Source organism: Ahaetulla prasina, chromosome 1, assembly GCF_028640845.1.
Source record: "Ahaetulla prasina isolate Xishuangbanna chromosome 1, ASM2864084v1, whole genome shotgun sequence".
NCBI classification, from domain to species: domain Eukaryota; kingdom Metazoa; phylum Chordata; class Lepidosauria; order Squamata; family Colubridae; genus Ahaetulla; species Ahaetulla prasina.
Window position 1 is genome coordinate 166,195,423 of NC_080539.1, and position 25,960 is coordinate 166,221,382.

The 25,960-nt window shown below is 41.0% G+C and overlaps 1 protein-coding gene across 7 annotated transcripts in view; it reads left to right on the forward strand.

The window, feature by feature from the left end:
* Positions 1–22,484, forward strand: part of FBXW11 (F-box and WD repeat domain containing 11) — an 81,867-nt gene extending 59,383 nt beyond the window's left edge. For 3 of the 7 annotated variants that reach the window (XM_058180746.1, XM_058180776.1, XM_058180769.1), the window contains 10 exons: positions 4,409–4,595; positions 5,415–5,505; positions 10,759–10,896; positions 11,382–11,500; positions 12,133–12,382; positions 13,723–13,841; positions 16,964–17,074; positions 17,175–17,253; positions 17,978–18,166; positions 20,081–22,484. In XM_058180746.1, coding sequence (XP_058036729.1) covers positions 4,409–4,595; positions 5,415–5,505; positions 10,759–10,896; positions 11,382–11,500; positions 12,133–12,382; positions 13,723–13,841; positions 16,964–17,074; positions 17,175–17,253; positions 17,978–18,139 — 1,256 coding nt within the window. In that variant the 3' untranslated portion in view covers positions 18,140–18,166; positions 20,081–22,484. Of the gene's footprint in view, positions 1–4,408; positions 4,596–5,414; positions 5,506–10,758; positions 10,897–11,381; positions 11,501–12,132; positions 12,383–13,722; positions 13,842–16,963; positions 17,075–17,174; positions 17,254–17,977; positions 18,167–19,151; positions 19,223–20,080 lie in introns of all 7 variants that reach the window. The other 4 variants (XR_009154873.1, XR_009154875.1, XR_009154874.1 and 1 more) reach the window with 4 other exon arrangements.
* The last annotated feature ends 3,476 nt before the right edge of the window (positions 22,485–25,960 follow it).

The following is a 25,960-nucleotide window of genomic DNA, read 5'->3' on the forward strand; positions in this document are numbered from 1 at the left end:
TCTCTTTTGGGGAAGGTATAGAAAAGACGGCAGGGCTTCAGCGGCCTCTGGAGCAAGCAGATTACAGTATGTGAATCTTTCAGCTGGGTTGCAAACCTGCATACAGGATGGAGATAACATAAATCATATATGTGTGCGTGCATGCATTCATGTATGCACATTCCGTATTGCAGTGATTCTTTCTCTTGTGATCAGTTCCTGTGGTGTTAATAAGGGGGAGAGATGATTTAAAAAAAGAGAAAATGGATGGAGAAACTTACAGTACATGCAAATGCAGGTACAAAGGAAGTGCTTAGCATATGGTCTGTTGTGAGGATCTAAATTTTATGGGAATATGAGAAAATGTGTATAAGAACATACTTATGTTCAGTTGCTGAAGCTGCCAGGCTTCATACCACAGGAAGAAATGAACCACTCTTAGACAAGTTCAGAAACAATTATTTAAGAACCTAAGTAATGTTTCCTGAAGAAAGTTAGAATCCCTACCAAGGAATTTCACCTATTACCCTAAATCAAGAACTTCGATTCAATACCTCACAAGAGCTTACATGTACATCTTCAAATGTATAGGTGTGCTCTTGGTTTTTTTGTTTTGTTTTGTTTTGTTTTTGTTTTTGTTTTTGTTTTTTTTCTTTCCACCCAATCTAATGGATTGCTTTTACAAGCTAGATCCGTTATCTTCTCTCCTTTTTTTTAACAATAGCTCGATTTGTGCTGATCTTGTTTTTCAATAACTCTGAGATTTAACTCTTTTAGTACATAAGCCTTGCCCTACTCACCCCACATGACACTTCTTGACTAAAGTCTACAAGTATCAAAAGTGTTTTTGTTGCTTCCCCCCCCCCATCCCAAATGTTTGAGGGCCAAAATTATATTTCCCATTTTTTAAGACCACAGAAGTCTATAAAGAATATCTCCTGAAGCGTCATGACTGTAATTTGGAGAGGGGTTGAGAATGGGAATGGGAGCTAAAGGCTTCCATTCTCAGCCTATAGAATAAGATGGATGTAAAAGAGAGAATGGCACTGCTGAAAATTTGACATTTTGCTGCCAGATGTTGACCGTGTGATCTAAGGTTTCTGTGGGGCCCTGTGAATCATAAATTGCCCACCATTTTTTAAAGGGAGATATAATTCTTTGATCAAATGCATATTTTGGAGCCCAAGATAACAACATGGATTCTAACTTTCAAGCAGCTAAAGCTAGAAATCCCTTTTGAACCAGCAGCCAAATTGATCTGCTTTAAATGATGTTCTTAGCCAGGTGAAAAGAAGCAAAGCTCCCAAGAGCTGTCTTATGCTGGCCAAGACTTAAGTCAGGATTCATTTGTCCTGGCAAATTTGGTCAGGGAATAGTACTTAATGCTGTATGGCAAACATTCACCCACGTACCTTCATTGAATGGAGTTGGAATCATTCCTTACTATTTCTAGGAATAGATGGTTCCTGTCAAATCAGAAACAGCGCTTCAGGAGCTGCTTTTTGTTAGATCAGTGCCCTTGCCCAATTAATGTTTGAGATTGGCATGCTTAGTATTGGATTGAACCACACAGAGCAATTCAAAATGCAATCACTTGGTTGCAGTGCATGTGCACACAGCTGTTAAAACTCCGAAATGTTAATATTTGCATTGCAAGTCGTTCTAGTAGGGAGTCCTTGAATTTTGTTCTAAAGGCTTGTTATCAAATAAGATGATTGTCATTTCTGTAGGAAAACTATGATGTACTAAAACCTCTTTGTATAACATAAATTAAGAGTCTATATCACAGAGTATTCTAGTTATAAATAAAGATATGGTTTTTATAATAAATAATTGGGTTCAGTTTTGGTACCATGTTTCCCCAAAAATAAGACCCGGTCTTATTTTTTTTTGAGACCCAAATTAAGCACTAGATCTTATTTTCGGGGGATGTCTTACCCGCTTACCTTAGGACCACTGCAGCCAGGCCTCCCATGGCCTGACACCTGTCGCTCTGTTGCCTGACTTCTTATGTGGCTGCTTGCAGCCAGATGCCACGTGGCTTGTTGTGCCGGTACAGAAAAATGCAATCAGAAAAAAATAATGAAAAAGTTTCCTTTGATAATGTTTAAAGCAGCTCTCTGGTTCCCAGCTAGACATATACTGTATTTTTCGGATTAGAAGACACACCTTTTTACCACCAAAAAGAGGATGAAAATCTGGCTGCATCTTATAGTCCGAATGTAACCCCATGCACCCACTGGCCCCCACCCTTCGGTAGTTGTTGGCCTCCATACGTCGCATTTTCTGGTGGTTTCAGGTGGTGAGGAATCCTCACATTGCCAAAAATGGGCATCACATTTTCGGTCTCCACATCCGCTGGGAGATAGGCAGCTGAAATGATTAGGGTGCCACTTGGAGCTGGCTGAAAACCACCACCGCCACATTTACATGAGGACACACGGCTCTGCGAATTACATCGGGGAGGAAAATGCAATGCATGGAGGCAATGCTCTTGTGAAGCAGTCTGCCCCTTCTCCAGATGACACAGGCTGAGGGCTGTCATCTTCTGCTCCTGGCCCGGGAAACGGATCTGGCCAGGAGGAAAGAGAAAGTGAGACTGCAGAAAAGGAGGAGAATGGCGCGAGGCTCTGCAAATTGCTTCGGGAAATCGGGGAGGAAAAAGAGCATTGCCTCCATGCATTGCGTTTTCCGGCATTTTCCTCCTCAATTCCCCAAAGCAATTCACAGAACTGTGCACCCTTCTCTTCCTTGGTGGCTAAAGGGGAAGAAGAAAATTCTGGGCACATTGAGAAGACACACACTCCTAGTGCTGGAAGACGGTCAAAGTTGGTCCCCCCCGCCCACTCTCTTAAACTGAACTGCACTGCTTTTCTGACTTGTTGATAAATGATCCTGGGAGAAAGCAGCCTGCCATTGCTGAGGCAGTACTGATCCATTTTGGGTAGTTAAAACGCCAAGCAGCTGTGGGGAGCTGAGACATTTCTCCTTCACACCGCCCCCTCCAGCTGCTCAGTGCAGTTCAGTTTAAGAGAGTAATGGGGGGAGCCATCCTCAACTGCGGATGGAGCCCCTGTGGGCACGAAGACCGTTTGGGAGGAGAAGGTGGCTGAGGAAGCAGGAATGCAAGGGAAGGCGCAAGGACGAGGGGAGGACTGCAGGAGAAGCAGCCCTTCTTCCAGCAACAGGAGTGTGCCTGTTCTCAATGTGCCCAGAGTTTTCTTCTTCCCCTTTAGCTGCTGAGAGTTCCGAGTTCTCCCAGGGTCCACCTGGAAGCAGCTCCAGCAGTTCTGACGGCTGCCTTTACAAGTTGTGCAAGGACTGGAGATCCCCACTCCCTACAACAGTAGATTTCTCCTTAACCTCCCGTGATTTCTGCCCCCATGGCTGCTCTGCAGCATAGGGTGAGGGTGGTTTGTGCAGACTACCTGAGGCTTCAGGTGTGCTGAGTGGGCTTGCATCTTCAAGGAACTGGTGGCTTGCTGGGCGCTGCGCAGGAGGTATAATGCAAGGCACTGCCACCCGAAAACTGTTGCCGCGATCTCTGCTGCCTGGAACCGCCTGAAAACGCGATGCTCTTTCTTTGCCTCTGCACGTCCCATTTTGGGAACTGGAGAGGCAGCAGAGATCTCCAAGCAGCAGAGATCGTGGCAACAGTGTTTTTGGGTGGCAACGCCTTGCCTTTTGCCCCCTGCACATCGCCTGCTTCGCCAAGCATTTCCCGACCTCCGCGCTTCCCCAGGCCACTTCCGGAATCAGGCAGCAAAGGCACAGGGGGCTTGCTGGGAAGCCTGGCACTGTGTTTACGAGATGGCAGCGTCCAGAAGGACTGAAGTGCTGCATCTCTATGGGGCCTTGCTGTGAGAAAGCCAGGCTTTCAATGACTACAGCTATAGGTAGGAAGACAGGGGTGTCTCGAGAGTGGAGCCTTCGGTGCAAGTCGCCCTTCTTCCCCCATGAAAATCATCCCTCACCCCAACCTATCCACTCTAGTTAAATAGAGTGATAGGATTTGTTTTAAACTGATAAAAAGATCAGTGCTACCCATTATCAAAATCCGAATGGAAGTGAGGACATCGCTGATCCTGTTGCTGGTAGGCAGAAAGCAGAATTCTTTTTTTCTTGTTTTCCTCCCCCAAAATTAAGGTGCATCTTATGCTTTGAAAAATACGGTATTTCAGGTTAACATGCAGGGGTCCAAAAGATCTTATTTGGGAGGGAAGCACCTTCAGTTCTATATATTGAATCATAGCATTCTGTGGAGTACTTTGTGTGTGCATTACATGGCATTTATCTGCAGTTCTGGATTCAACAGTTTCACAATATGAAAAGTATTGCAAGTTTCAAAGTATTTGTTTCACAAAGATTGACAATTCTCTCTCTCTCTCTCTCTCTCTCTCTCTCTCTCTCTCTCTCTCTCTCTCTCTAGAACAAGGCTTAGATCACATAGCAGAAAACATCCTCTCCTACCTAGATGCCCGATCCCTTTGTGCAGCTGAATTGGTTTGTAAGGAATGGCAGCGGGTTATTTCAGAAGGAATGCTTTGGAAAAAGCTTATTGAGAGAATGGTACGAACTGATCCACTCTGGAAGGGGCTCTCAGAAAGGAGGTGCTGGTATGTATCTGTGCAAAAGGAATAAACATTCTTCCTCCTTTGGAATGGAAATACTTCCCTTAATGTACTGAGCACATCTGGTCTGATTGGCAGTAATGGTGGTAAATGTAGAAGAAAATGCAATGCATTTCTTGGTTAAGAGTTATTTACTCCAGTTCTTTCTCTATCTTTCTGCTTCTTGACTTGGCTCTGATTGTCCTCTTTAAATGTGTATTTCATTGAGGTCAGCTAATAAAGTCAATGGAGGGAAGCCTTTGTATTTTGTAGGCCACGAAGCTATTGGTGTTTAATTACAGAAAGAACATTCATAGCCTTCCACACTATTCTGTGTGATAAAGACATGGAAACTAGTGTCTAAGCCTCAGGAAGATGAGAATACATCTCTGGTTGCATTCAGCTACCCAAGCCAAGTTCTCTCTAGGGCAGTAATATTTTTGTTGTTTTTTTTAAACAGGTGTGGGAATAGAATCAAAAGTAGAACTTTTAACTCTTATGTGTGGATTTCACTAAAAGAACAATATGGATCATTGAATTGCTTTGGCTCTTTCAATGTTGCTTTTTAGAATGGGGTTTTTATAAAATAAGAATAAAAAAACAGAAAATAAGGTATGAATGTTATAAATTGGTGGTAGGTTCATTGGAGGACAGTCGGTTTGTCTAATTTTTCCAGCAGCGTAACAGAATTAGTTAAGTTAGCGCTATTCAGAATTTGGAGATGGCTTTACAACGTCAGTATATTGCTGATATCCATAGAGTCATTTCAAACATTTTTATTTCTGTATGAAAAATTTACACCTCTTTCTTCTTACTGTTTTACAGGGATCAGTACCTGTTTAAAAACAGGCCCACAGATGGCCCTCCTAATTCATTTTATAGGTCACTGTATCCAAAGATAATACAAGATATAGAGGTATGTTTTTTCAAATATTCCTTTCTTTAAAATGTACTTGATGTTGTAAAAGCCAAGAGGAAAAAAATAGAAATCCACTGTTTCTGGAAGTTACGATTTACTTTAAAGGATTTTTGAAAATTAAAATGTAGATTCCCTGAAGAGGAAGTGAGGTATGCAAATAATGAGACATACTGTGCATTCAGAAAATATTCAGACCTCCTTCACTTTGATCAACTTTGTTATGCTGCAGCCTGATTCTTCAGTTGTTGAAAATCCTTTGTTTTTCCTCATTAATCTACACCCAGTACTCCATAATGACAAAGTGAAAACAGAACTTTAAAATGTCTGTAAATTTATTAAAAAGAAAAAAACTGAAATATCACATTGGCATGAATTCCAACAACTGTAAAATCAGGCTGCATAACAAAATTGACCAAAGTGAAGGGGTCTGAATACTTTCTGAATGCATGGTAGGTGTCTACCAGATCCTGCCTTGTTTGTTTGTTTGATATCTCCCCCCCCCCTCCCCGCCCAATATTGCCATGAACATTTGGGAAGCTAACAGCAGATAAGAATACACCATAGAACTAAAGAAATAGGAAAATAATCCATATATTAAGATCCCAGAGACCTGAATGCATCCTTCAGGGCCATTTCCCTGCAGTAAAGCAGAACAGTTGTCCAACAGTCTCTGAACGTACAGTAAAAACAAGTCAAGCCTCCTGAAATATTTGTTCCAAATAGTTACAAATTTGTCTAATAAATAATAAATATAATAACCAGATAATGATATATCCAGCCTGCTCAATCCTAGTTGTACATGAAGCTTTAGAAGGATCTTCCAAGAGTGCTGATAAAAATCAGGATGTGACCCACTACATTGTTTGTTTGTTTGTGTTCGTAATTAGACTTGTATGCTGCCCATCTCGCCTAGAGGTGATTGTTACCTGTTTTGGTGATCTTGGCAGCTAGACTGCCCTTTTTGTCTTGTTCACTTATTAGGAATAACTCCCAATTTCAAGCTGACTCAACTTCTCCATTCGTCAGGGACAGATTTCCATCCACACCTTAACTCCATCACCTTTAGAACTTGAAGGCTTCAGTTCTCTGATATCTCCAGGTCAAGTCAAAACAGGTCTTTTTAGGATACCGTAGTTCCTCTCTTTCAAAATCAAAGCTTGATTGGATTAAAACATCATACATTCTAACTTTTTTCCTAACCTGCTGTCAGGCCCAAGAAACCAAGAGCAGTTACTTCTAAGTAGTTGCTTTGTTGCCTATAGACAGAAATCTTGCCAGACTAAAGCGCTTACCTGCATAACTACTAGATATACCCTGCAAAGTGTTAGAAGGAGTCCACCTTCCCTCTTTTACTACTTACCAAAAATTCCAAGTTTCTCTGCTCTTTGCTTGCTGGGAAAGCCCTCCCAACACACACACACACAAACACAACACACACACACACACACACACACACAGGCCCACATTCCACCACACCTGCCAGCACTATGAAACATCATTTTATTCTTTGAATGCTGTTATGCTCTCACTTTATATGTGAACTGACAGCATCATTTCTCCACAATCACCGATTACAGTCCATCAAAAAGATATGGTATTTCCTCCCAGCACCTCTTTAGATAGCTATTTGCAGTTCTTAAGCTTTGCTGTAAGATGGCCATTCCCTTTTCTGATTCATGCTCTCTCTACAAAAGCAACAGCATCTGCTTAGTGACTTTATGGGCTACGCTGTCTACTTTCATCTTGCACTTTATCGCCATTCCCAGAGAGTTGTGCAGCCTTTGGAAAGGCCATTTGGTCAGCATAGTTCACTAATTTATGTGAATCCCAGAGGCCCACAACAAAGAACTGGTTACTTTATGTAACCTCACTTCTCTGGTTGTCTATCAATTCATACAATCTGCAGTTCTATCCTGCTTGTCTCAGATGACCTTATGACCTCACTGTTCTTTTGGATCTGCCTTGCCAGTCAAGAATTAAATTAAATTGTGTGGCATGCGTGGGTATGGAACTCTTGCTAAGCAGTTGTGAAAGATTCTAGATAGGGCTTTAACCAGTGGTGAAATCCAAAAAATTTTACTATCCGTTCCGTGGGCGTGGCTTGGTGGGCATGGTGTGGCTTGGTGAGTGTGGCAGGGGAAGGATACTGCAAAATCCCCATTCCCTCCCCACTCCTGAGGAAAGGATATTGCACAGTGTCCATTGCCACCCCACTCTGGGGCCAACCAGAGGTAGAATTTGCCAGTTCTCCGAACTGCTCAAAATTTCCGCTACAGATTCTCCAAAACATGTCAGAACCTGCTGGATTTCACCCCTGGCTTTAACTGGTGCATAACCAGCCTGTGTCAATTCACAAGACAGCCATTTGTTGAAGATGAGTAACTAGCATGGTCAGTAGAAAGGAAACTTTGCTCAGGGTTTGGTTTTCATGCTCTGATTAGCAAAGCATCAGCACAGATGTAACAAGAGTAATTGTAGTTATCCTTTGAATTAGGAAAATAGTGATAGCTATGTAAGAGTCCCAGAGTGCCTGAAATAGCCAGTGCTCTGATTGCCAAACCTGGATTCTGTAATGGGCAGCGTTACACAATCTGTGTTATATCAAATACAGTATTTGATTTGGGTATAGATGAATCCTAATAGCAAATGGAACCCGGTACTGCTGGTCATCCACGTATCTATCCACTGGACTATTATTTAATTCTTTCAGATGTTTTCCTCTTTGTATTTTCATATATATTTATTCCTGCCAATTTCTTTGCAGCTATAATGTTTCTGTGGATTGTGGCTATATTCCCAGTATATTGGCAACTGTCACAGTGAAAAGGATTTTAGAAATTCTCAAAAATATAAAACTTTTTCCCACAGTAGCAGTACCACATTGCTGTTTGTCTAAAATCACATATACCCAGAGAATGGAATGGTGCACCTGCCTATACTTTATTCTTAGCTCTTTGGTTTAGGAAGGAATAACAAATTCCTGTTGCTTTGATGTTCAATTCACACATGGAGAGCAAATTCTCTCTAAACACTTTGATAAAATTGATTTGACTAGGATTAATGAACGGCCTCTTACATGCTACATCTCAAGAATTAGTGACCTTCCAAAATATTTGGATCACTTTAGCTGTTGTCTACATGACAAATGGGATAAACTGTAAACAGAAATTTTAATTACCATATTTTTCGGATTATAAAACACAGCTTAGTTTTTGGGGAGGAAAATAAGAAAAAAGCTGATTGGTGGGTGGATTGGCCTCCCAGAATACCCCCAATCAGCTGTTCCTGGGGTGAATTTTAGCAACAGGTTGGTTGGTTGTGAGCTCTGTGCCTTGCTTTATTTTAGCCTCTGAAACTTCTGAAACTCTTGTTTCAGAAAAAACTTTTTTTTTCTGCCTCTGAAAGCCTCCGAAACAGAGCTTCAGAAAAAAAGCCTTTTTTTCTGAAGCTCTGTTTGGAGGCTTTTTTCAGCCTCTGAAATCTCTGTTTGCGAGGCTGGGTGGGGCTACATTCGGAGTATAAGACGCACCCAGATTTTCTCCCTCTTTTGGGGTGGGGGAAGGTGTGTCTTAAACTCTGGAAAATATGGTAGTTAAAAATTAATTAATTGGGGCTTTATAACTTAATCCTGAAAGACCCATCTAATGTATATGACACCAATAGAAAGATATTTAATCAGTTTAAATTTTGGGATGAGAGGAAGCAAATTAAATGAGTTTTCCCACATTCAGGGTTTTTTTTACTTAAGAGTATAACACATATAAACTTTCACACTGTGAAAGTTCTATTTAATTCTGTACATTAATCTTATACATTAAAAAAGAAATAAACCAAAGTAGTAGGGCAAACAGTCAAGTACGATAATAATTGAAATTCCAAAAACAGCTAGCCAACTACATATTTCTCAGCTCTGCCTTACAGATTTATGTGTGCTTAATCTGCAGTTTTGAGCAATAATGACAAATGAGGAAAATAGTGAACGTAGTGTTTGAAGTGACAAATAATGTTAATTTGCCACAGTAGTAAATGAGGTGTGCGTCATGGGGAAAAAATCCAGTTTATATTTCAAAGTCAAGTCAGATTGTCATGTTCTGCTAACCATTTTAATCAGAGCAGCCTTGATGAGGCAAAAACAAAATCTAGATAGGTTGGTTGTGCTGAGTTTCGGATGAACTGTTCAGAGGAGTAGAGTAAGACTCCGTATGTCTCCCTTACTTTCTTCATGGAGCAGCTTCCAACTCAGCATAATCCACCAGCCCTTGCTCTCAGTTTTTCTAGCACCTGCCTTCCCTCCCTGCAGCTGATGTCCCGGCACAACATGGTTGCTAACCACCTGCTCTGTCCCCGCATCCCCAGTATCTTGTTTCCTTTACCACCCTTAGTCACTTATGGTCTTGGTTTTTCTCTGTAATCCCCAAAATAATTTGGCCTGACTCAAAACTGCTTCATTTTGTTCCATGAATGGAGTTAAACCATGTTTGATATGGGCCATCCAAAATCATCTGTTCTGTGCAGAGAAAATTTTATATAGCTTTATTATTAATTGCGTCATCAAATATATCATTTGGTTCAAAAATGAGTGCTCTATAGAGAAATGCCATAGCCAAGGTTTGTTGTTCTGTAAGTAAGTGCAAGAAATTTAAAACCTCTAAACGGAATAAAATAAATGTTAAACTCAAAGGTTTTTAAATAAAAAATTAAATTATAGAAAGCATTTGCATATCAGCATTAAAAACCTGGTAATAAGCATCTATGCCCTTCTGAATAGTTCTGTTTTTAAGACCTTGTCTAAAGTTTGGAAGCGAAGGCACAGCCAGCTCTCTTGTGGGATTCCTAAGGTTGAAATCTGTCACTATGCACCGTGCCTCTCTCATACAACAGGAACTGCAACTTGTGTGCTTGGGACAAGTGCATTAGAAGAGTATATGGCCCTTTGAAAATAGACAGTCCTGCAGGTGCCGAGCACTGTAAGGCTTCAGAGGATGATGCCATTACTTTGAATTGTACCAGAAAACCTACAGATGCAAAGCTTATCTCTTGAGTTGTGGGTCCCACATATTAATGTGTGGGCTGTTCTATGTTGTTCCAAAAGCAGCTTCAGAAGAAGCCACTTTAGAGGATTCTAACAAGAAGGAGGCAAGAATGAATCCGGGAAGCTGGCAAAGGCTTGTTTAAAATACCATTGTGATGAAATTTCAGTGGTATCTTGTAGGATTGTGTATCACCCGAACATTTTCTGCTCTCTTGCAGACAATAGAATCTAACTGGCGATGTGGAAGGCACAACTTGCAAAGAATTCAGTGCCGCTCTGAGAATAGTAAAGGTGTTTACTGTCTACAATATGACGATGAGAAGATTATTAGCGGCCTAAGGGATAACTCCATTAAGGTAAAGGGATTTCTTGATGTTAGCAGGGACAAGAGAGATAGATCATTTTTCATCATTTTATCTAATCCGCTATCCTATTGCAGAACCTACCTATAACCCTCCAAAACTATATGAAGCAGAGGATTAATAAAAAAATTGAAATATTAAGCATCCACCACCACCGCAACTGGGAGGGGTTTAGATTGATGGGAGACATGACAATGAAGGGAGATGTGTTATTTCTATTTAAACATCTTTTAATAAGCCTATAACCTTACATTCCGGGTAGTTAAATGCCAGACTATGGCATGGAGGCATCTAACGTTGTATTTTTTTAATCTTTGCTCAGGGTTTTTTTTAATGACCTTCCAAAATTGCACAAATACAGGGGTGAGGGTGGGACAGAAAAGTCTGTGTCCTGCCCTGGAAGAATAACTGCAATCTTTCTCACACCAGCTCAGCATTTAAATAATTCCTTTATGTTTTTGTTTTTTCTTATATGGTAGATATGGGATAAAACCGGATTGGAATGTTTGAAAGTATTAACAGGACATACCGGCTCCGTTCTTTGTCTACAGTATGATGAAAGAGTAATTGTAACTGGATCGTCTGATTCTACTGTCAGGTGAGCATTTTATAGTCAAAAATATGGCAGAAAGAGGAATGGAGTAAAGAAAATGCAAGACTGCCTTTCCATATTTAAGAAACACTTTTAATATTTTATTTCAATTAATTTGGCTTTCTTCATTACTTTTGTAGGCAGAAATGGATCTATCTTGCCCTATGCAAAACTGACTTGTGCCAGAGTCAAGCATAAAAACAAAATTATACAAAGAATGGCTTTTCTGTTAAAACTCTTTCACTGACTTTCTGGGCATGAAAATGGAAGTAATATTGATGTACAAGAAGTTTGTTTCCAATGTCAGTAGCATCTGATTTCATAGATACATTTTGTATAATAGTGTACATTGGGGTCCTCAATCCCTGGGCCTGGACCGGAACTGCTCTGTGGTGTGCCAGAAACCAGGCCGCCCAAACAAGCGTAGCCCCATCTGGATGCCACACCCCCCCTCTTCATTCTACAGAAAAACTTCTCTCCACTGAACTGGTTCCTGATATTCCAAAGGGCTGCTGGTGTACATCATTCAGTATTTAATCAGTAGTCATAGCACTCTGAAAATTGGTATAGCCTAAAAGACAAAAACTCTCCACTAACTTTCAGCTCCATAAAACTTGACCCAAGTTTTCTTTCCTCAGAGTCTGGGATGTGAACACAGGCGAAGTCTTGAACACTTTAATTCATCATAATGAAGCAGTGCTTCACTTGCGGTTTAGTAATGGTTTAATGGTGACCTGTTCAAAGGACCGCTCTATTGCTGTTTGGGACATGGCTTCAGCAACTGACATCACCTTGCGCCGAGTATTAGTTGGCCATCGGGCTGCTGTTAATGTTGTGGACTTTGATGATAAATATATTGTATCTGCTTCTGGAGATAGGACCATTAAAGTAAGTTGGCAATACGTTTCTAAAGCAGTTATGAATGTGTTTAGCACACGTCTAACTTCTGAAATCTCTCTAAATTAATTTCTATAGCTATTTGTTCAATTACTTTTGCTTTTAAAATAGTATCTAGATTTTTAAATTCATTTTTATGCCTTAAGACTTCTATCATACTGTTTTCATAATGTCCTTGGAGATACTTTGATTGGTATATAATGTTTTCAACATATTAAATAAGATACATTTGTATTAGTTAATTTGTTTGAGGAGCATGGGGCTCATTGGTAGGACACTGGGCTGACAATTGGCAGGCTCATGTTCATGACCACGGATTGGAGTGAGCTCCCATCACATCTCCAGCTCCTGCCAACCCAGCAGTTCGAAAACAGGTGACTGTGAGTAGATACATGGGCACCACTTTGTTGGGCAACTTAATGGGGACATGAAAGGAGTCCCCAACTGGGTGTCTCCTGTTGTCACTGTTCAATCCAGAAGCACTTCAGTGCTACCGACACAAAAGTCATTGTCGTAGTGATAGTTAATTTGTGATTATAATTTTTTAAAAAAATAATATTCTGTTTTAGCCACAGTTCAGTTGGTTAAAGACCACTGGCAAATGAATTTTTCCAAAGTATGGGTGATATAATGTTGTGCAGTCAAGATTCATTGCTTGTCTTCTCCAAATGATAGTCCCTAGAAAGCTTGAAGATGAGGAGATGTCAGCGGGGTAAACTTCCAAAAGACAACAAATGCTTCACAATGTTACGCAAACCTACTTCTGCTTGCACAGATTCCTATATCTTCCTCAGTCACCAAATACGCTTTGAAAGTCTTCCAAACCAACAAAATATTGGTTATGGTGGTGGAGAGAATGGGTGTCTTGGAGTTGGTGATGAAGAACATTAAGGTTCTGCTTCACCAGTAAGACAACATCTATGGGTGCAATAAATAATTAGGTTCAACACAGAGTTGTCATATGAATGTATTTTAATGCTGATTGATATTTGGGAAGGTATAATTTAGCAGATTGGGGGCATATGCTGTGGGGAAGAATAGGAAAAAAACCTGCTATTCAAAAATACTCTTCTTCATTTAATGTAGGACATTGTCCGATGCTGTTGCACAATTGACACTGTTTTATGTTAATATAAAAAAAATGCACTTGAGAGTTATATATACTAGGAAATTTTTTCAGCACTGAGAATTAGATACAGAATGAACATCTCTCATGAACATCTCTTATTCATTCACAATTCATGTTAAGCTCTCCAAAATTTTTGACCCATGGCTTTTCATCCTTAAATGACAGAAAATCCAAATTGCCTCACCCTTTATTTTCCACACAGGTCTGGAGTACAAGCACGTGTGAATTTGTTCGCACTCTTAATGGGCACAAAAGGGGTATTGCCTGCCTCCAGTATAGGGATCGACTTGTTGTGAGTGGATCATCAGACAATACCATTAGGTAGGTAGTAAAATTTATTTTATTTGGACAACGTAAGTGGAACATGTTCTGATGCATAAGAACAGCCTTAGTTTTGTACATGCTAAATATCTGAGAGTTGGGGGAAAAGCCATGTGGAAAGTAGAAAAAAATAAAAGAGAAAATAGCAATATGTTTAGAGAAGTGTAGATGGTACCCAGTTCATTCTTTGTTGATAGGACTTCTGACAATAGGACAGAGAAATTCCCCCTGTCCCATGACACTCCAACATAGCCCTCACGGCTATTTACCTCAGATCAGTGGTGAAATCTAACTTTTTTTGCCATCAGTTCTGTGGGCGTGGCTTAGTGGTGGTCATGTGATGATGGGCGTGGCCAACTTTTTTTTTCTTTTTAAAGCATTTTTAACTAGTAAAAAATGCTTTACAAAGTAAAAAAAGGGTTCCGATGACCAGCCTGACCCCCCTCGCCAAACCAGACTCAACGACTCCTAGCCCCGAAGATAGCCCGCCTTTCTACCTCGGCCACCCAGTCTGGGAGATGACAGCTGGGGGAGAGAGAGAAACAAAGCACTCGGTTGCTCCTCCTTTTCACTCACCCCGAGCTTCCTGCTGCGGATTTTCACATCTTGCTTCACGCACTCAGGATCATTGCTCTCGTCTTCTTCTTCCTCCTCCTCTCCGTCTTCCAAATGGAAAAATGCCAGGAGCTAGTATAAAAAGAAGCGTGCGCTTGCTCCTGGTGTTTTTCCATTTGTAGGAAGTTTTCATTCCAGTGAAGGCAAGTCTGGCTTCCTGCGCTGCTCGCTAAAAACCTCACCAGTACTGCTGTGCACGCGGGTTGTGTGTGTGTGTTTGCTCCTGGTCTTTTGCAGCAGCCCATTCCAAATATCCCATCCCAGGCCGGATGAACCGGAGTTAGGGAATTCACCCCTTCTGGCCTTGCCCAGGCGGGCTGGCTGAAGCCGCCCCCATATTGTGCTCCTTGGGCAGTGGGTCCCCTCGGGGGAGCCGCCTTGGCGGTCGCGTGGCGTGACAGCCAATTTCCACTGCTCTTAAAGGCCCTGGAGCGATTCCAGGCACTGCCATTCCAAGCCTGCTGAGGGTAACCACTGCCTCACCTGTTGCGCCTCCCAGGCAGACTGGTTGGGAGTCTCCAGCGCAGCCGGAGCAGCCAAGGCACCCCCTCCCCGTCCCGGGGTGGCGAGGCGCCTTTAAGATGAGCAGCTGGGAACAGGACGTCAGACATGGGCTGCTGCGAAAGACCAGGAGCAAAGACACACACACACACACAAACAGAGGCTCACAATGGCAGCGCCAGGATCTGTTCCGGAGTGATGGGTTTCCGCTGCTCTTAAAGGCCCCGGAGCGGGTCCAGGCCCTGCCATTCCGAGCCTGTGTGTTTGTGTGTATCTTTGCTCCTGGTCTTTCGCAGCAGCCCATGCCCGACATCCCGTCCCCACCCGCTCATCTTAAAGGTGCCTCGCCCTGCCCCTGCCACCCTGGGAAGATGGTGGTTGCCCCCAGCAGGTTCGGAATGGTAGTGCCCGGATTCGCTCTGGGGCCTTTAAGAGCAGTGGAAATCGGCCATCACGCCGCATGATTCCCAAGGCGGCTCTCCCGAGTGGACCCACCACCCAAGGAGCATGATCTGGGGGCAGCTTCAGCCAGCCTGGGCAAGGCCAGAAGGGGTGAATTCCCCAACTCCGGTTCAGCCAGCTGGGGACAGGACATTGGGCACAGGCTGCTGCCAAAGACCAGGAGCAAACACACACTTACACACAAACCACGCACACAGCGGTACTGGTGAGGTTTTTAGTGAGCAGTGCAGGAAGCCAGACTTGCCTTCACAGGTACGAAAGCTTCCTACAAATGGAAAAACGCCAGGAGCAAGCACATGCTTCTTTTTGCACTTGCTCCTGGCGGTTTTCCATTTGGAAGACGGAGAGGAGGAGGAAGAAGAAGACAAGGACAATGATCTCGGGTGTGTGAAGCAAAGCATGAAAATCTGCAGCAGGAAGCTTGGGGTGAGTGAAAAGGGGGAGCAGCCGAGCACTTTGTTTCTCCGGAACTGGTAGTAAAAAAATGCTTTAAAAAAAAAAGTTCTGACCATCATGTGTCATTCAGCTGATTGTCTGAACTTTTTTTAAAAAAAAATGACTACCAGTTCGGCGAACCAGTAGCATTTTTTACTACCAATTCGGGCGAACTTGCCCAAACCGGTAGCATTTTACCCTTGCCTCAGATGCCTGGAGACAAATCAGGATCAGATTTGTGGGTCTGCACAGTGGGAGTGGGAGGAGATTTTGAAGGGCAGATTTAACTTTGTCTGATATTGGATTTCAGACATTTTATAGAGTTATGCCAGTACTGAATTCAGATTAATCTATATACAACAAATGCAACTTCTTATATTACATTTCAGTGTTTCCCAAATTTCCCAATTCTTCTAAGTAGAAAAAAATGAAGAAAAGTCTTGAGAGAAATAGAAAAGGCCGTTCTCCAGGTTTTTGGGGAGGGGGAGGAGTTAACCATCATTCCTTCATATTTCTAAGCCCAATTCCTCCAGATGCTCTTTACTCACTTCCAGGATAATTCCCGCATGCTTCCCTAGATATCCTCCTCCCTGATGTTATTATAAGTCCCTGGCCGTCTTATCCAAAACTCTTAGGTGATCTTATTGGTTTGTCTGCAGAGAAGAGAAGCTTGGTGGAAAGGATGTGTAAAAATAATGCACTTGAAACAAGCCAATACATCGATACCGAAGCAACTTAGTTGATTAAATACTAAAATATAAAAGTAAAAAAATGTAGCTTTTCAGAATAAGTTGATGTCTACCAAATTAATCCGTTGATTCTGATATAATGCTATGTTTGAATAAGTGAAGGGATTATATTGAATTGAATTGAATTTGTCCACTGCAGGTTTTTTTTTAAAGACTTTTAGTATAAGTGGGGCTTTGTGAACTATATTTGCTGTTTGCTGGTAGCTTGTTCATCTTGATTAAGTGGCAGTTAGCCTTGTAGCTGTTTAGCTATAGCTGTAGCAAGTGAACTCTTCTCTACAAGAGATAAGTAAACACTTCATATATGTCCACTCTATTTTTTAAAACAAACTATATTGTGGTTTTTTTTTCCCCCCCCAGACTTTGGGATATTGAATGTGGAGCATGTTTAAGAGTGCTAGAAGGACACGAAGAGTTGGTTAGATGTATACGATTTGATAACAAAAGGATTGTAAGTGGAGCCTATGATGGGTATGTGTTTCAAAGCTTTTTCCTAGGCTGTTGTTTTGTGTTTGCAACTATATTTATGTGTAAGAAAGTCGCCTTATAAAATTTTCTTTCAATTTTGTAGCAAAATCAAAGTTTGGGACCTGCAAGCTGCTCTTGATCCTCGAGCTCCAGCAAGTACGCTGTGCTTACGTACATTGGTGGTACGTAGATTTTGTTAAAACCCTTCATTTACAGTTATGTAACAATATTGTGTATTTATGTACTGGATGTTTTGTTACAAAAGTGCTAGATATAACTGGAAATTCTGAGCCTTTTCTTTTGAAACCGCTGTGGTAAGAGCCTGAGAGTTGTACACTGGGGGAGGGGGGGATTGGGGGGGTAGGATAGCCCAATATCCATGCCTATGAACTTAATGTCCTAAGATGTTATTGATATGGAACGTTACTCCAGGCATTCTGTCTTCCAAATTGTATCCTTTTCTTAAGGAAATGTATTTTTATGTCACCTGCTTATATATACGTTTTCTGTGAAGCAGTGGTGAAATCCAAATTTTTTTACTACCGGTTCTGTGGGCATGGCTTGGTGGGCGTGGTGTGGCTTGGTGGGTGTGGCAGGGGAAGGATACTGCAAAATCCCCATTCCCTTTTCATTCCTGGGGAAAGGATATTGCAAAACCTCCATTCCCTTCCCACTCTGGGGCCAGCCAGAGGTGGCATTTGCCGGTTCTCCAAACTGCTCAAAATTTCCGCTACCGGTTCTCCAGAACCTGTCAGAACCTGCTGGATTTCACCCCTGCTGTGAAGTAAATTATTACATTGCAGCAAATATGATTTCCCCCCCCAAAAGTAAACTTTGAGCTACTCCCAAAAGTAATGTTTAACTCAAGTATCTGCGCTATTAACTATAAACCACTGCATGTTTCAGGAACATTCTGGACGCGTATTTAGACTCCAATTTGATGAATTTCAAATTATTAGTAGTTCCCACGATGACACAATTTTGATTTGGGATTTTTTAAATGTGCCTCCCAATGCACAAAATGAGACCCGCTCTCCATCCAGAACGTACACCTACATCTCCAGATAACACTCTGCAAGTTGATGGTTTTCCAAGGTAAGCATTTATCTTGCTCTTTCTTTTTCTGCAATTTCCATTTTTGATTATGGCCCTTGCGCTCCCAAAGAATGGTCATTGATACTTGTGAGTTCACTTCTCAGGAAAAAATAGATGTGAACTGTTCTATTACTGTAAAAGCAATAATTGGCAAATTTTAATATATATGCATATATTTTGAATGGGATGTTCCAGGTTTGTACCATGGGGTCTATCTCAATTTACCAGGATCAAAATATTTCTGAAGGAAGGCCTTCAAGGGATGCCATTTTATATGAACAAAGTGAAGCAAATCGATACACCCCATATATTTTAGGAGTACTATTACTTGCAGATTAGATTAATGTGAACAATAATCAGGCATTGTAGAAGTGGTGATCCCGTACATCTTATTACCTACTTAGACCCTAATTAATTTTGGAGGATTATAATGTTTTTGTAGGTCTAAACCAGGGTTGTCAAACTCGATTTCATTGAGGGCCACATCAGGGATGTGTTTGACCTCGGGGCAGCCGGGGGGGACATGGTCAGCTTAACATCACTCGTGTCGGGGGTGCCTGTAAAAGCCCGAGCACTCTACTAGCAAAAACGGGCTGCTGAGCTCTGTTTGCGGCTGTGATGGCCTCCTGCAACCCTCTGCCAGCGAAAACAGAGCTCAGGAGGGCCACACACAGCCCTCTCAAGCTCCATTTTCACTGGCAGAGGCACCATGGGCCAGTCCTTTGCTGTTTCCAGGATGGCCCTGCAGGCCAGATCTTAGCACCCCACAGGTTGGCTCCAGCCCCCCCAGGCCTTGAGTTTGACACCCCTGGTCTAAACATATCTAGAGTGCAAACATCCAGATGACTACTAGATGGCAGCAAAGAGTTGAAGTTTTCCACTATATAGTGATTTTTGCAGCCCATATACATCAGACCTAAGACAATCTAATGCTTGAATTCTTTAATTGCAATTAAATTCATAAAATCTTTGTTATTTTTTTATGGACATGGCAAGAGTATTGACTGGATGTAAGAATTCATATTCTTTTAAGTGAAGAGATGTTCAGAAGAGTGAGTAAGTTTCAATTGTCTCATTACTCTTCCTCTGTTCCAGTTACTTCACTCTTTGCTATTGCCTTCATTGTCAGAAGGATGCACTGATATCATACCATTACTCTTAAGCCAGGCATTATAAACTTGTAAAATAACACATCATATAAAATAACAATAAATAGTACTAATGATCAAGGGACAGTTTTATACACAGTGCTAGTTCCTTGTGCTTCTGCATGAGTGAAGAAGAAATTTAAAGTGAAAACCTTTTAGCAGGCTAATAAAGAAACTAATTGCTGTGGCAGTGCTCTGGCACGATGTGGGCAGGGCTTCTACTCCATGCTTAAGAGTAGAAATTGAGCATCTTGGTAGTGAAAATAATTCTTTATTTGTATGGAACTCTTATGTCTCCAATTACCTATTAGGCGTAACACGACCCTGGTGTGATCAAACATATATCGATGTTGATTTATTTCCCCAACTCTAAATATTAACATTCTTGCTAGGCATTTATTTTGTTTGATCTTAGTCTTTTTGTATTGGACCTGGCATCCTACAGCAGCTAGCAAATTTCAATCAAAATTTAAGGGAATCAGACAATCTTATTTGTTATAAGTGAACAGAATAGCCGAACAGAATAGCAGAGTAAGCCAAATTGAATTTAAAATAATTGTCTTTAAATGGTGGCAAGTATCGCCAGTGGGTGCATCAAAGAGACCTCTAGTGCAGGTGGTCCTTCTGACTCAATTCAACTACAGAAGCTGATGACCTCTATCCTTCATTGTTATTAGAACTCTAGTTCATAGTCTTCTATCTCCCAAAAAGACATAATTGTTTTAACTTAATTTTAAACCAGTGATTTTCATTTTTCCCCCTGTAGGATTCCACAGTCTTTGAACTACTGGACATTTGGCTATCACACATCTGAAGACAATAGCCACAGCTAAAGTTGGAAGTGGTTTTAGGTGCTGTGTAGATGTAAAGCGGCACAATTCTTTATCTCAATGTAACTTTTTCCAGTCCTCCTCCACTCGGTGGTCTCTTAAGGAATTGACTAGGAATTCACTGAGTTCGGCCTCTCCCTCACCACAGTGCAAGATCCAAAGCTTCATGAGTAAATTGCCCATATACACTGAACTTACGGCTTGTTTTTCCAGGAGTAAATCAGATGTCAAGGATGGACTTGACCTAATTTATATTTGCTTTGCACTTTTTGTCGGACTCTGAAGAAGAAAAACATTCTCAGTGAAACGTGGGTGCCAAACGCATAACACGGAATGTACAGAGCTTTGCTTTCAAAATCGCCTCATCCCGCAGCTTTTACATTTCACGATTAATGCGGATCCTGCTGTGTTTGCTCAGAGTCTCAGTTGGACTGGTAGAAATACTTTGGAATGGTTCAGTAACCTTTTGGACAATAATTTACTTATTTCTGCACCTGTAATTTGCTTTAATTTAAAGATTGTAAATTGGGCTAGATTATCAAAACTAGATGTACAGCATTGTCTTTTCTTTAAATTGTACTCTACTACAACTGTCTTTCTCTTCTCCTAATGTTTGGTATAGTCAGATCCTTCCTATGTGCTTGCCTCATTCTTTCCAATACTGTACCTGTATAAGCATGTAGATATAATGTACATAAAACATTGTAACCTCCAAGGGCTGGAAGTCGGGGCCTTCTGATGCTGTATACAGATGCCGAGGGAAGTGCTTTTAAGGCATTCCCAGGCATTCTTACTACTGGCGCCATATGGAGTTGGGATGTATTAGAAACATTTTTCTGTGAAAGGGAGAGCGTTGGCATTCATTAGGATTTTCTTCTTCCTTTTTAATTGGGAAGACATATCTTAATGTTAACTTCTAAACATAAGAAGCATTTTTTATTAAAAAAAAAAGTTAAAATTTCTTTCACTATTCCACAATGCAATATTTGCAAATCATCTTGAAACCACTGTCTAAAGTTGAAGAGTCATCAACCCTTTCAATATCTGTTTGAATTGTCCGTGATTTCCAGGCCAGTATGCTGAATTGGAAGATGAATCGCTATTCCACTGAGATCTTAGAGGAGATGATTGGTGCACCTTACCATTTATTTGGAGTAACCTAGCAGTAAATGGCACCGTGGATTTTTTTCTAAGTATGACTGGCCATGGCTATTGATTCAGTATCTCCCGATTACAAAAACCTAACTCATTCGGAATTATTGTCTCCCATGTTTTTAAATTATTGCTCAGCAACATTGTTCAATAGCTTCTTTTAATGTTCTTTAGAAGATATTAATAAATAAAAATACTGGTTGGTCCAGGAGCAATTGTTGGCATGGATGTGGGTGATATCATGTGGTATTCTGTTTGCTTTCCTTTTGCTGCCACTGCTGATCCCCTCCCTTCTTTTATTTCTCCCCATTCCTTTTTTTTTTCTTTTCTTTTTTTTGGTTGAGGGGTCAAGGAATGTTAATAACCAATATAAATGACCAATGAATGAATTTTGCTTATTTAGTGGAACAGCTTATGGTTGGCTATTTCACTTGCACACCACCTAGTTTGTCTGTCGAATAAAAAATGAAAGCACATGCCGGATGTGAGAAAGGTACAACTTGAGCTGCTTCTGGTTTCCAGCCTTTACCTCCCAGTCAACTCTGTTGAGCTCCTAAGTTGTTCTTCCCAACACGGAGGGAAAAAAAAGATATATTACATGGATCTGATCCAATCTACAAGATGCTTAAGAGGACACTTTCCCATATCAGATGTCGAAACGGGCCACTTTTACAGAAACGGTTTTGCCCCTCCCCCCACAATCCCCATGTCACCTAATAGCTGCAACATGAAAGACTTGATACTGCAGCGCTGAAAACAAAAAGGTATTTACGGACAACCATCCATTTTTAATGCATGTGTAAGATGAAATTCATGTTTTTCCATGGGAAATGATGGTATTTGAAGATGCAGCCTAAACTACTTTTGATTGTGCTTGATGTAACGTAGCCGTGGAATTTGTAACTGACACCCGAGGAGTTTGATTCCTGGGATGAATGATAGTACCGGCTGTATTCTGGACTTTGTTTTGCTAATCATTACTGAACAGCTGTATGTTACTGCTAGATTAATGTTTCAAAGCACTGGGATAGTCTTATTCTAACTTGTAATTATGTTTGCCAGTTACCTGTTTGGAAAGTTTGTGTATGAACAGCTTATCGGACAACTGTTGAAATGTACAGATATTGTTCATGATATAAGGCTTTGTACTGTGGAATGTGCTTAATAAAAAAAAACCCTCTAAATTTACATCTTTCTATACATGGAACCTATGCTATTCAACACGTTTGTAAAGGACTTAGATAAGAGGTTTCTAAACAGAGCTATCAAATTTACAGATGATGTATAGTTTGGGGAACAGCAAATACTCATAAGGAAAAAACCTGGACGTCTTGGTAATCCCCAGCCAACAGAGTAAATGAAGCAAAAACACAAAAAAATCCTAAGAAATCCTAGACTGCATCAAGAAAAGTTTTTTTTTTCCTTCATTGGTTAGACCACATCTAGAATATAGGGTTTCAGTTCTGGCCATTGAGATTTAGGGAGGAGATTGACAAACTGAAGCATATCCAGGGAAAAACAATAATAAAGAGCTTACAAGGAAAAACCTGCAAGAAGTGATTGGGTGCATTAAGGATGTTTAGCCTGGAGAAGACTGTAGGGAGGCACGGCAGCTATCTTCAAGTACAGTGGACCTTGGTGCTTATTTCAAAATTTGAAATATTGAATTTGACGCATTTCAATGTGAGATTTTTGGTCCTCATTGGGCTTCCCCAAACCAATTAACAATGAGTACTGAGGTACTGCTATATCTGAAGGGCTGCTATGTAGAATTCTGGGCAGAATTGTTTCAGAATCAATTAAAAATTGTTTTAAATTAGTTTTGGTAGGGCAACAAAAAAATTAACAAAGCTGTTCAACAAAGGCTGGATCACTATTTGTCAGTGGATAGGATAGGATAGGATAGGATAGGATAGAATAACAGTTGAAAAGGACCTTGGTGGCCTAGTGTTCTGACCTAGGCTTCCTGAGAAAACATAAATCACAAACCTCTTTTATTGAGATGGCTGTGAATTATGGTCATTATTCACAAATAGTCTGTGAAGATTCAGACAGAGGTCTGCCCCTTAATGTAGATAAGCATCCACCTTTATCTCCCTTGAAACGCTGCCAGAGACCAAACCGGAGCACAGTCAAATGGACTTCTCAGAGCTTGAATTGACTTTATGAACTAATTGCTTCCTACAAAGGCTCTCACCCATTTGCTCCTCTTTTATGTCTTATGGAGGGGCCAATCATCTCCAAGTCTTACTCCCGAGTTGCCCCCTTTTTTTTCTTAATTGTTCTTGCCTTCTGGCAGCTCTGTGCATGTGCACACTGGGAACAGGCTCACACTGTTCTTCTGCCTCGCTGATGTCAGATTCCAGGGGCTTCGGAGCCAATATGTGTCTACCAGATGGCCCTGGCCCCCTCTCTGCCTCCAACGCAGAGCCCTCGTCCGAGCCTTCCCCAGACTCCAGGATTGGCTCATGTTCCTCCCCGACCTCCTCACTGTCCGAATCTGCTGCCAGCTAAAACATCTAATCCAACCCCCTGCTTAGGCAGGAAACCCTACACCACTTCAGACAAATGGTTATCTAATCTCTTCTTTAGAACTTCCAGTGTTGGAGCATCTACGACTTCTGGAGGCAAGTTGTTCCACTGATTAATTGTTCAGGAGAAATAGCACTAATTGTTCTAACTGTCAGGATAGCAGCACTGGAGAGCAGGATGAACTGAGTGATATCTGGTCCTTCTGATCTTTTCCTTCTATAGTTAATATGATTCTGCTAAACTTGCTCATTATCAATTTCTGATAATGAAATTGATAAAGAGTTTATAGGTATGGCATATTTAATGCAACACAACAGCTACAGGGCTATTCCCAGCTCTTAACGTTCCCTGCAGAAGCATATGGACACCTTTCCTGAGGGGCTGTGGGACTTGTAAGGCAGGATTGGTTTGTGGGTGGATGCAATAAGAAAGGGGAATTGGAGAAAACCAGGCAGCTGCGTAAGCTCTATTGAAACAAGAAATCAAGAACTTTGTTAACCAGGTTGTGCTGAAATAAAAATAAAGGCTGAATTCAGATTAGCATCAAACGGCAACCAGCTATTATGTGAAAGGTATGTTAATTTAAATATTACATCATGTTCCAGCTAGACCGTGGTGGAGAGCTAGTGGCTCTCTCTGCATATTGCTGAACCACAAAGTTTGGCTTCACGGTTTGGTCATAACTGACTACAAGTTATGTATGAGTTGATCTGAGTGGGTCCCAGATTCTATATCCTTCCAACATCTGGGAGCACTTACTAAGCAACTAGAGGGTTGTTATAGGATTGGATTGAAACCTCCACTCATTCCATCGTTTAACCTATCGGATGATCATGGATTTTAGCATCTGGGCATAAAGGAGAACAATACATCAATTTTCTCCAGAGCATACATTATGAATATCTTCTCCTAACCCTTGAACACCACTTTTCAGAGTGAACCTTGGTCATTTTCCAAAACCCTTGTCTGCCTTTCCTTCAATAAATGATGCCATGAACAAAATTGTACAGTGTATGCCAATTGATCACCCCTTACCCTTGTGCAAAATAATTAACAGTATTGGCAATTTCATTTTTAAAATATTGATGGCAAATAAAGACAGAAATTATATGACACTACAAGTATCATTACATGATTATTGGCGGGAGGGGGAGGTCAGGGGAGATAAATGGAGCAAAATAAAAGAGATCTAAATACAACAGTTTGTGTGGATAACTATCCAGGATTTTTTTTCTTTAAAAAAAAAAGCTTTCTTTTAGTTTTCATTACTCCCAGCACCCCCATCCTCTTTCTCCTTCGATGACAAATCAGCAGCCCTGAAAATAACTTTCCATTTCAATTCGCTTATGCCAGGACTCCTGCTGCTTGGCTGTTTCTTGGGGTGTTTCCCCTCCATCTGCATAAACAAAAATGGGCTAGCTTTGCACCTCAGGAATGAGAAGATAAAAAAAGGAGATTATTTATTTTTCCACCAAAGTTAGAAATATTTTAGAGAGGTTGCAAAAGTGTTTTGTTTCAGGAAATTTCATCATGTCTCCAGGAAAAAAAAAACCCACCATAATTGGCCTCAGATTTACTAATAACCTTTTTTTTTTCATTCTTGTAATTTGAGGAGTTGTAGGTCATCGCGAGGTGACTGTATTTAAGGATAGTTTAGTTCCTCTGTGAATACCTAGTTTCTACAGCAGTTGCCCCCTCCTCAGATCTTTTTTTTTAAAAAGGCATCGGCCTGGTGCTCTAATAGCCAGTATTTTTGGCATAAAGCTTGCATACCTTTAGCATATGGAAATATTTTTAAGAACACATACCAGGCTTTGAGTCTTTAAAAGTGAAATGTTCCAACAAATTAACAAATGTGTATATAGCATTCTTTTTAAAAATATTCAGACTCCTCTCTCCCCCTCCCCACAACAGCATAAAATAATTAAATAAAATATTGCTGATGTGAAACCATATTGCAAAAACGAATGAATGCAGGAACGTCAAGTTCAAAGCTAAATTTGGGTTCTGTTGGATTGAGATTGACGGTCCATTCAGCCTAAGCTTCTGCTTCTAGTCGTAGTCAAAGAAGCTGGGTATCATGTTAGTTTTCTTCTACGATTCCAGTATACTCTTCTTTCTAACTAGCAGAA